This window comes from Pongo abelii, chromosome 15 (genome assembly GCF_028885655.2).
Source record: "Pongo abelii isolate AG06213 chromosome 15, NHGRI_mPonAbe1-v2.0_pri, whole genome shotgun sequence".
In the NCBI taxonomy this organism is placed as follows: Eukaryota; Metazoa; Chordata; class Mammalia; order Primates; family Hominidae; genus Pongo; species Pongo abelii.
Genome location: NC_072000.2, coordinates 54,044,405 through 54,056,107, shown reverse-complemented (window position 1 = coordinate 54,056,107; position 11,703 = coordinate 54,044,405). Strand labels below are relative to the sequence as shown.

Sequence of the window (11,703 nt, the reverse complement as noted above, 5' to 3'; positions counted from 1 at the left end):
AGACGCCAGTCCCCATGGCCCCTGCTGAACAACTCTTGGAGTGGGGAAATTCAAACATGGAAGGGATCCCTGGGGAGAAAACCTCACTATTGTCCCAAAATTCTGCATGACTGGAGGGAGTCTCTCAGAGTCTCTTTTTCAAGGCCGTGTTGCTAAAAGCACAGTGAAGACAGATCACCTACCTAGCTATGATGAAGGAAGGGGAATGGTTTTAATAAAGACGGAAAAAGTGGAAGGCAGTGTTTTTTCTTTTTTCTTTTCTTCTTTACTTTCGTTTTTTGAGACGGAGTCTCGCTCTGTCGCCCACGCTGGAGTGCAGTGGCATGATCTTGGCTTACTGCAAGCTCCGCCTCCCGGGTTCCAGCTATTCTCCTGCCTCAGCCTCCCGAGTAGCTGGGACTATAAGTGGCGCCCGCCACCACACCCGGCTAATTTTTTGTATTTTTATTAGAGACGGGGTTTCACCGTGTTAGCCAGGATGGTCTCGATCTCCTGACCTCATGATTCGCCTGCCTCAGCCTCCCAAAGTGCTTGGGATTACAGGCATGAGCTACCATGCCTGGCAGAAATACCTTGCTTTTTAAAAATTTTATTTTATTTAAAAATTTTATTTTTGGCTGGGTGTGGTGGCTCATGCTTGTAATCCCAACACTTTGGGAGGCTGAGGCAGGCTGATCACCTGAGGTCAGGAGTTCGAGAACAGCCTGGCCAACATAGTGAAACCTTGTCTCTACTAAAAATACAAAAAAATTAGCTGGGCGTGGTGGTGCATGCCTGTAATCCCAGCTACTCCGGAGGCTGAGGCAGAAGAATTGCTTGAACTCGAGAGGCGGAGATTTGCAGCGAGCCGAGAACGTGCTATTGCACTCCAGCTTGGGTGACAAAGGTGAAACTCCGTCACAAAAAAAAAAAAAATTATTTTTAATTTATGTATTTTTAGAGATAGGGGTCCAGCTATGTTGCCCAGGCTGGTCTCAAACTGCTGGCCTCAAGTGATCCTCCCTCCTCAGCCTCTCAAAGTGCTGGGATTACAGGCTGGTGCCACTGTACTGGTCACACATTGCTTTTGATTGCTAGAAACCAGTTTATACTTCAGACTTGAGCCAGCTGGTGATCAGTTCTCTTTAAATTGCAAATGATATAAACTCCAATTCAAATGGACTTCAGCAAAAAAGATAATTCATCAGCACATATAACTGGAAGCTCAGGGGCTTCACATACTGCTGAATTCGGGTGCTTGGACCGGTCATCAGGACTCAGCTCTCAGAGATGCCTTGTCTCTGTGGCGCTTCCTCTCCCGAGAGTGGCAAGATGGCTACCGGCATCCTTAGGGTCACAATTGAACAGGTTAGAAGTTCCTGTGGAAAGCTAGACACTTTCCCAATAGTTACAAATATTACATACATATATATACAAAGAGTCCTGGGACTGACTCATTTAACTGACATGTACCAGTCCCTGAAGGCCTTGTTGATTGGCCAGGCCTGGGTCAGTCCTGAATCTGGGTGGGGTCAGCCTCACCAGAACAGCACAGTGAGTTTTGGGGGTAGGGGGACGGAATATGCAAAGAAAAGCCAGGACAACACTAAGCAGACAAAATAAAGGTTTTTTTTTTTTTTTTCCACCTATTACAACCAAGGCCACCTGGATTTCATAATTCCTGCCCAGGAGGCAAACCTGGCTTACTAATTTCAGTGTTCTTTATTAAAGAGACACACACAGCAGAGACATAGGAAGAGAAACCAGAAGAGGGAGGGGAGGATGGAGCCTCTAAGGGCAAGAATGCATTCTTTTTTTTTTTTTTTTTTTTTGAAATTTTGTTTTCATTTGAGACAGGGTCTCACTCTGTCGCCCAAGATAGAGTGCAGTGGCACCATCACAGCCCACTGCAGCCTCGACCTCCCTGGGTTCAGGCAATCCTCCCACTGCAGCAACCTCCCCCGTAGCTGGGACTACAGGTGCATCCCCATGCCTGGCTAATTTTTGTGTGTGTGTGTTTTTTTTTTTTTTTAGAGATGGCGTTTTGCCATGGTGCCCAGGCTGGTCTCAAACTCCTAGGCTCAAGCGATCCACCCACCTTGGCGTCCCTAAGTGCTGAGATTACAGGCATAATCATGGCACCCAGCTGAGCGCTGTAAGGGTCTTTTCCAAGCTGAGTGCTGTAAGGGTCTGGGTTAGGCAAGGAAGATGCTAAGGGTGTAGGAAGATGCTAAGGGTGTGGCCACTTGCTGTACAGTGGAGCAGGGGCCTTAGAACTACATAGAAGAATGCAAGCAAGCTCCCCCTTTCTCTGGAGAAACAGCATCTCTATTTTCCAAGCATACATGCTATACCTGCATCCTTGGAAAGATGATCAAATAAAAGGCAGTCAGTGTGTCTGCTTGCAAGATATACAGCAATGCGGCCAGGCGCGGTGGCTCACGCCTGTAATCCCAGCACTTTGGGAGGCTGAGGCGGGCAGATCACGAGGTCAAGAGATTAAGACCATCCTGGCCAACAGGGTGAAACCCCATCTCTACTAAAAATAAAAAAATTAGCTGGGTGTGGTGGCACGCACCTGTAGTCCCAGCTACTCAGGAGGCTGAGGCAGGAGAATGGCGTGAACCCGGGAGGCGGAGCTTGCAGTGAGCCGAGATCACGCCACTGCACTCCAACCTGGTGACAGAGCAAAACTCCATCTCAAAAAAAAAAAAGGAAATATACAGAAGAATGCCTTCTGAATAATCATTTCTTTTTTGAAAGCGTGGCAAAATCTCCCTGGACACAAGGGATGGGTGTAAAGAGCAGTTAGGCAGAGGATGAGGGCCTGTGCCTGAGGTGTCCAAGGGCAGCCCCAGCTCCCTGCAGATCCAGTGCAGCAGGATGTGCAGGTAGATCTCCCTCCCCAGGGCACAAAGCTGGGTGGGGAACAGCTGTCAGAACCAGCCACACCCCACCCCACCCTGCCCAGGCATCAGAAACCTCAGGGAAATGCCTAGATACTCCACCTCAAGGAAAACATTGAGGCCCCATAGCCAGGAGTGCCCTGTTTGTGTCTAGAAGTTGCCCCAGCCCAAATTTACAGCTGGGAGGATCAGAAGGGCACTCTCTGTCTTCTCCCCAAAGGAAATCATACCCATAGTTACCACTGGGAGCAGTTTACACTCCTCATCCTACCTCGCCATCACCTTAGGAAGCAGCCATTCTCCTTGTCCTTACTGTAGAGGAGAAAGCCTGGACAGCCTGCAGTTGAGGGGACCTGCACAAGCTCACAGGACTCTTCATCACCATGACACCACCATCACCGCAAAATAAAAATGATCAAACCTGTCATGATGTCAGCGGCACCGGTGTTGGTCTTTGTGGGAAAGAAAAACACAGGCCAGGGCTGCAGCACCATTGTGTCTGCCCAGCTCTTGCAGCCTGGAGAACACTGTTGGATTCCCTCCCACACATCCTCCCAGGCTGCCTGCCTGACTCACTTACCTGCTCAGGGTGGGGCTTGAGGGTGGCCCCTGGGAAGAGTAAGAACTGGCCAAGACTGAGATGTCCTTCCCTCGTTTAAGGTACCGCCTTTTCCCTTTTCCTGCCATCCTTGGTGCCTGGATACTTGGGATTAGAAACTAGACTGGAAATGTAATATTTTCTTCGGTTTGAGGCTGAGAACTGGGGATTAGTAAGATTTTGAGTTTATGGCACAGCCTTTTCTTACACCATTTCCTAAAAGCAGTTAAGATTACACCGGGCACGGTGGCTCACGCCTGTAATCTCAGCACTTTGGGAGGCTGAGGCAGGTGGATCACCTGAGGTCAGGAGTTCAAGACCAGCTTGACCAACATGGTGAAACCCCATCTCTACTAAAAATACAAAAATTAGCTGGGCGTGGTGGCACGCATCTGTAGTCCCAACTACTTGGGAGGCTGAGGCAGGAGAATCCCTTGAACCAGCGAGGCAGAGGTTGCGGTGAGCCGAGATCACACCATTGTACTCCAGCAGCCTGGGCAACAAGAATGAAACTCCGTCTCAAAAAAAAAAAAAAAAAAAAAAATTACAGTCATCTCCCAGAAAAATCAAGAAGGAAGACCCTCGGAGGTTCAACCTATAGAAGATATGTTCTCATGGAATAAACCAAAAATAATTTTTATTTTTTAAAAAATCAAGAATAGAAGTCTCTCAACATTTAAGTTTTACAAACAAATAGAATCTGAGCCACTGGGTTAAACATGACAAATGACACACAGTAACAAATATTGAAGACATCGTAATGCCAAAGCAACAGAAGCAGCACCAGAAATGTTGCTGAGGCCACCATTTAATTAACGCAAGTTGAACATATGGCTTTGGTTACATGTGGTTCCAGGCCAGAGGCATGAAAGTCAGTGTTTGTGGGAAAGCCAGGAGGAAAAGCTCCTCTCCCCACCCCCTCCTTGTCACTCCAGGTTCTGGTGACCCCATCTCGGGACACGGCCTCCCATTTCACTCCTGCACCCACCCCACTCTTGTAACACTGCACATGCAAGATGTGAGCGTCTTCAAAGTACGAATATTGCCTTCTTCATTTTAGAATCCATGATGTGCTTGTGGGGAGAATGAATGAATGCTCAAACATGAATGGAGAGAGACAGAGAGGAAGGGCAGGTCTAACCAAGGAAACATTCTTTCCTAGAAAATCGTTGATGAGCCTGGAAAGAGTTGGCTGAACAAAGGTAACAATTCTTTTACTATTATTTAACTTATTAAGTTATTAGAAAAAGTAAAAGAGTGAGTTGAGGTTTTTGGATTGGAAGAAGGGACCCACTGAGTTCCCTCCAGGATTGTGGAGTTTCTTTTACAGCCATATGTGGATAAGAAACTAAGGGCCACAGACCAAATGACAGGTCGGATGGCAACCCTGGAAAAGTCACACAGCTCAGCCTGTTGGAGGAAGAGGAGCAGTAGAACCTGTGTGGAGCCTGACAGAACCCAAGATGCCATTCACGAACCGAGAGGTCTTTCAAGATCACACACAGTTCTATGACACAGACATTTCGTCTTCTTGCCACTCAGTAGCGGGGCCCGTCCCTCTGTGCCTCCAAGCTCTGTGCGCCATGTGGAAAACTCAGGTGTTCTGTCTCTGCCAGGACCTTCTTCCTGCTGCTTATTTAAGTGTCTGCTGCTTCGGGGCCTCAGGTGCCTGCTTTATCTCTTTCTCCTTTACTATTAAGTCTTTAAGCAATTTGCCAAGACAGAGAATCTCACTGGCCTGGTGGGGCTGAGCCTTCCTTCACTGGCTGACCAACCGGGAAGTGGGCTGCTGCCTGGATCAGGTGCATGCCACAGTTCATCTAGCCGTGCCCAGAGTTCTAGGGTTATGCGCATGACCCCGTGTGTGGGCAGAGGCTCTTAGCAGGGGCCGAGAGCGTTGTAGGCATCTTGAGGGCCAGAGTCCCCAGCCCCAGATCACAGATACAGCATGATCAAAATGTGAGGGAGCAGGGGCAGAGATTATTTGGAATAACGTGCTGAGTTTATACACTTTTGACAATTAAAAGCCCTATGTCCCCCTGATGTCATGCATATGCTCCAGAGGAGCCACTTGGGACAAAGAATCAATAATGGGCGCTTGGTGTGCATTGAAAGCTGATATTGTATATTTGTGGGGACTATACAGGGAAAGGAATATGAAGCCTTGACAAGATAGGGTGAGTATGTATCAGTGAAGTAGGTAACTCATTCATAAGGGACTTTGCAAGGTGGCAACACTGGTTCAAAGATATTACGAGAATAAAGATTTTGTGTACTCAGAGAACGAAAAGGAATGCTGACGTAAGATCACAAAGTTAGATACTAAACTGGCTAATGTGCTACAGGGCAGCAAAACTATAACCTTTGGGGTAATTTATCTGACCAGATAGGAATCATTTGCATCTCTGTAGAACAGAAAAACACTTACCATTTTTTTTTTTAGACAGTATCTGACTCTGTCCCCCAGGCTGGAGTGCAGTAGCATGATCTTGGTTTACCGCAACCTCCACCTCCTAGGCTCAAGCCATCCTCCCACCTCAGCATCCAGAGTAGCTGGGACTACAGGCTCACACCACCATGCCCAGCTAATTTTTGTATTTTTTGTAGAGAAGGGGTTTTGCCGCCATGTTGCACAGGCTGGTCTCAAACTCTTGAGCTCAAGCCCTCCTCAGCCTCCCAAAGTGCTGGGATTATAGGCGTGAGCTCCCGTACCCAGACAGCACTTACATTTTAATAGTTTCTACACAGTACTATCTCATGTTATTTTATTTTCTTTTTTAAAATCGATAATGGGAATCTTGCTATGTTGCTCACACTAGTCTTGAACTCCTGGCCTCAAGCAATCCTTCCATCTTGGCCTCCAAAGTACTAGGGTTACAGGCATGAGCCCGGGCTCCTGGCCTAACTAATTTCAGAGTTAAGAATGTTTGGACTCTATTTTATAGTAAAAAATAAGTCAAAGCCACCTTCCCCTAGATAGCCAAATGACTCTCAGATGGGCTTGTTAGACAGTGCTTTAATATTGAAAGAACTTTTTGCTTCCCCTCCTCCAAGTTTTAATAATTCTTAACAGAGGGAAACAGCAGCAAAATTTTTCCTGTAGTGGGTATTAAAGAAGGGAAAACAATCATGAAAGCTGGAGTCAAAATGCCCAAGGAGCGGAGGCACCAGGGTTCTCCACCTGGTTTGGCGGCGCACCAGCAGTGTGACCTGGAATCTGATCTCACCGGAGCTGTGTCCTCACCTATAAAATGGGGTATTAAACTACACACTTGGCAGGACTTTGCCCTAAAGCTAATTTTCAAAATTAAAAAAAAAAATGCCACTTCCCTTTTCCCACATTAACCCTGAGAGAGAAAGAGGGAGCGGGAAGCCTGCACATGGAAGCAATTTATTGCAGACGTTCCTGGGCTGGGAGAGGAGCTTTCTGACTGCTGCAGAGACCATCACCCAGTCCTGCACCTTTACCGGAGGTGCGGAGAACTGCTCGGCGCGCACCGGGCTCGGGGGTGTTCACGGGCTTCGCTGCCTCCGCTGCGCGCAGGACAGGAGTCGCCGGAGGCCGGTGGTGGATTTCCTCCCCGCATCTCACCTGTCCGTCCAAAGTCAAATTGCTCTTTTCCCCGCCCACGCGGGCGTGGCAGCTGATATCCGGCCGCTGGGCGTCCCCGCGCCCCCGGGGGCCCCGCCCTGCAGCTATCTCCGCGGCCCACCCGGCGGCGCCTCCCTGCAGGGCTGCTCCCGCGCCCAAACCGCCGCGGCGCGATGTGGAGCCAGCCCCGCAAAGCTGCATCCACCCCCGAGGACCAGCCCCTCGAAGGCAAGCCCAGGACCTCCCCGGGCGGCTGCAGCCGTGAGCCACCCCTGTTTTGTGAAACACACACTCTGCCGTTTCAGGCCGCATTTGCCCGTTGCCATGGGCGTTTTCTATGTTGACACAAGCAGGGACACGGAATCCCTGACTTTGAGTTGCAGATCGTGGGTGTTGGCGTCTCCGCTACGTTACCAGGAAGGACGGAAGGGGCTTCAGCCTCCATTCTCACTTTCCTTCTCAAGGAGTTGGCTAAGCATCAGGAGTTTTCTCTTAGGCTTCTCTCAGGTCCCCTTTCCCTGAGAGGTGAAAAGTTTCTCAGAAAGGTGAGCAGCTTTCTCTTTATTCCCAGGGACCACTTCACACACCCCTTTTTCGCCTCCAGAGTAGATGGAACCGTGGAACCATGGAATCCTGCCCTCTGGTTGTGTCTGTCATCTCCTACTGGGACCAGAGCCACAAAAGCCACAAAAGACCCAACTCTCTCCAGCGTGCAGGCATCCCAACTAGAGGAAGCAAGGAGGCAGAGACCAAGAGGACATCAAGAGGCGTTTGAACCCGCAGAGAGGGCCTGGGAACACAATGCTGAGCGTAGGTCCAACCACTGCTTCTCAGTGGGGTGGGAGAGTGGCGTGGGGAGAGTTGTGGGCATTTAGGGTAGGACAGTGCCCCCCACCCCGCTTGGGATTGGGCCGCATTGCATCATCACTGTAACAGCACTAGCTGCCCCCGCCCCCACAACCCCTATGTATGAAATGCAAGTAGCACCTCCCCATCTTTGTGACAACCCAAAATGCCACCTCCTGTGCCCAAGCATTCTCTAGTGAGGTGTTTCCTTAGGTTGAAAACCACTGTTAGATCATTTCCTAAAATATATCTCAAAAGACATCAATTAGTTCTTCAGATATAAGTAGGTGTTATATGAAAAGAGTAGCATGCTGATATCAGTATCATGCTGGGTTTGGGAGATGGTGGGTTAAAAAGTGGAACGGGATTTACTTACAGGACTTCTCAGAACCTTTAATATATATAAATATATGTTTTGAATCACCAAGAGAGAGATGGACTATGCAGATCCCCAAATTTAATTGGCCCTGGAATTCTTTCTTTGTGGGACCCTTTTGGGTGGAACCCACCTTAGATACCTCTGAACTACATTTTGTCGTCCCGGGCACTCTCTGGGGACTTCTGTGTCCTTCCCGGTGTGAAGTGCAGGAGTGAGCAGTCAAAAGGCCCTTATGTTTTTACTGAATTGAAACACCTAGAATGTGTGAAGATACCAGGAAGGAGGCCAGAGCTTCAGGAAACCGCTGCAAAGATGACCTCACAAAGAAACCATTGTGGCAGGGCTCCTGGAGCACTCAAGTTGATGTGACCTGTCCTGCTCCTGAGAGCATGCAACCCTGCTGGTGCCTTGAGCTTGCATGGCTCAGGGAAAGGAAAATAGCCCGGGTGTTTGGAAGAGAAGTATGTGTGGATGGAATTATTCAAATGCTGATGGATGGATTGGGTCTCCTCTCCTGCTGGCCCAGCAGCCTCTGCGTGGAAGGCTTTGCCCAGGAGATGGGTCACAACAGCTCTGGTGAGACGCTGGAAACATAAGCCCAGGCAGATATAATGGCAGTGAGTCACAGTAAACCAACAACTATCAGGTGCTCAGGAGGGAAGCTGAAGCCAGGGGACTCGCTGTGCTGAGCTAAGCGAGGAGCAGGACTCTCCTGTTGTGCAAAACACAAAGAGCAGAGTGTTCAAGTCCAAGGATCAGGTTCCTCCAAATGGAAGCCCAAGCTGTAAACGCTGAGCTCCAGGGCTGGCGATACAATCACCTGCCTCTGCCCATGCAGGAGGGTACCACCCAAACATACCCGTTTCTCCCGGGGCATGGGCAGGGGCCAGGGGAGACAGGGCCCTACCAATTCCCCTGTAAAACTGGGTGAGCAGCCCAGCGCCCGTCAGAGCCGAAGCACCTCAACTGCACCCCCGCCCCCACCCCGCCCAGCCTTGTAATCTGGGCTCTGCTCGCCATGTGCTCTGTGCTAGTGAAACTGCCCTCAGAGCAGAAATAAATTGTTGGCTCTTAAGTTTTTCCAGACTAACCGGACTAGCCAATGCCTGAGGCTCTGTGCTCAAGATAAAAGTGCCTAAGAAAGAAAAGAAAAGTGCAGGTAGGCAGTCCCCACTTCTCCAGGGCTGGTGGGCTCTGAGGATCCTGCCTCAGCCTGCTGAACAGCCCAGAGTGGCTTTAAAAAAAAAAAAAAAAAAAGAGCCTGAACAACCTTTTTTTGCACATGGGTCACAGTCAAGCTTCTTAAACTTGGATGACAGTAAACCTATGACTAACTGGATAATGAAAGCCACAAGTCTGGAGGCCTGGGCAGGGCTCTGCTCTGGAATCTCCAGTGGCCTGTTCCGTAGGCCAGCGTCCCTGGTCCTCCCCATAGCAGAAATGGTTTCGTGAGTTGGAAACTCTCTGTGGTGACCTCTACATCTTCTCAAGGTCGGTTATCCACTTGTCCGTGGCTTCATGCCCCCATCCCACATCCCTGTCCACTGCGTGGAAGGAGGAAATCTAACCCACCCGCCGCAGTGCCCCCACACTCCCCACCCTGCCCCAACAGGAACATGACAGAAGGTTTCCAACTAAAACCAAAGTTACTCAGCAAAGCTTCCTGCCAGGCAGCCGTGCTGGAGGGCGCAGCGTGCCTCTGTCTGCTCTTTCTGTTCTGTGAAACTTCTCTGCTGCAAGCACTTGAGAGCCTCTTGGCTTCCTGGGGAGAGTGGACTGAACTTCAAAGCAGACACCGCTGCAGCTAAGAAGCCCCTGGGTTGCTTCAAAGATTCTGTCTCCTCCCAGTCTGAAGCTTCTGGTGAATGTTTCTCCCTCATTTCTGAAACAACAGATAGAGCTGTTGAAGTTTACAATGTCCCCCAAGGCATTTCTGTGTTTCTGCCTTTAATCTAGGGCCCAAGTGACCACCCACAAGAATGCCCCGAACCCTGACTGCCTCAGGATGCGTCCTGCAGTTTACATTCCCGTGGTGCCTCTGCCTTCACCTCACCCTGGTGCCCCCGCCTCCACTCCAGCCGTCTGTCTGGCCACCCCGCCCCCTCCCTTCTCTCCATCATACCAAAAAGTGCCCTTGTCCTCTGACGGTGGAAGAGGGGATTCAGTTAGGAGTCGGAATGACCTATGTGATTTTTGTACACTATTCCAGAATAGGTGTGTGGTTGCTTTAAAAATAAAAAGAAATGTGTCTTCCAAATCTTTGAAGCCCTTTGATTTCAGGAAGCTGTGGACCATGTTTAGCCTGTGGCTCTGTGTGCCCCTTGGCTGCTGCTGCTTACTCCTGAGTGTGAAGCTGCTAACATAAGAAACAAGAGGGACATGGATGAAATTGGAAATCATCATTCTCAGTAAACTATCGCAAGAACAAAAAACCAAACACCGCATATTCTCACTCATAGGCGGGAATTGAACAATGAGAACACATGGACACAGGAAGGGGAACATCACACTTCGGGGACTGTTGTGGGGTGGAGGGAGGGGGGGAGGGATAGCATTGGGAGATATACCTAATGCTAGATGATGAGTTAGTGGGTGCAGCGCACCAGCATGGCACATGTATACATATGTAACTTACCTGCACGTTGCGCACATGTACCATAAAACCTAAAGTATAATAATAATAATAATAATAAAATAAAAAATAAAATAAATAAATAAATAAAAAAGAAACAAGAGTAATTTGGATTTGCGCTTCTTGGTAAAAACCCGTTTCCATTAACCTGTAAAACTCTAGAGGGCAGGGGATCTCTCACATTGAATCTGGTGGTCTTGTGAGAATGCCTGGAAAATAGTAGGCATTCTCCAATGATTGTTGTTGGGATTAATGTCATTGCTTAAAGAAAAAAAAAATCAAAGAAAGTCACTCTCTCAGCTCAGGATGCTGTATTTGCAAGCGTTTAGGCCAAACGTGTTGAGAAATTGCACATATACTGTGTACATCTCATGTCATCAGGAACTTATGTTACCAAACCTCTTGTTTCACCCACCATCTTATCATCTGTATTGAGCAGACTAAGACCTAGCAAACCAGATGAGCCTTGAGGAGATCTGCAGACTGATAAGGGCATTTGAGATAAAGAAATCCCACAGAGTTCTAAAACCAAAATGAAAAGTATAAAGATGATTGTCCTGTGAAGTGGCCCCAAGCCTCAGACGCCTCAGACCCATTACCATCTGCCTCTGGCCTCACTTAGGGGCTACTGAAGATGCTCAGCACAGAACCTCTTAGCTGTGGTTGTGACTTCCTGGCTGGCCAGGCCTGAAAGAGGCGGAGGAAGAAGTGCTGTGGCGAGCTCTGTGACTCAGAGGAAAGCAGCCAGGACGTGACGTCTGTGCGACTGCC

At 49.0% G+C, this 11,703-nt stretch overlaps 1 protein-coding gene across 1 annotated transcript; it reads left to right on the top strand.

The window, feature by feature from the left end:
- Positions 1 to 6,802: 6,802 nt before the first annotated feature.
- LOC100441727 (uncharacterized) lies at positions 6,803 to 10,794 on the top strand. Its single transcript, XM_054530988.2, has 3 exons — positions 6,803 to 7,303; positions 7,647 to 7,885; positions 8,560 to 10,794. The coding sequence occupies exons 1-2, from the start codon at positions 6,803 to 6,805 to the stop codon at positions 7,848 to 7,850; spliced, it is 705 nt and encodes a 234-aa protein (XP_054386963.1). The 3' UTR covers positions 7,851 to 7,885; positions 8,560 to 10,794.
- Positions 10,795 to 11,703: the final 909 nt, after the last annotated feature.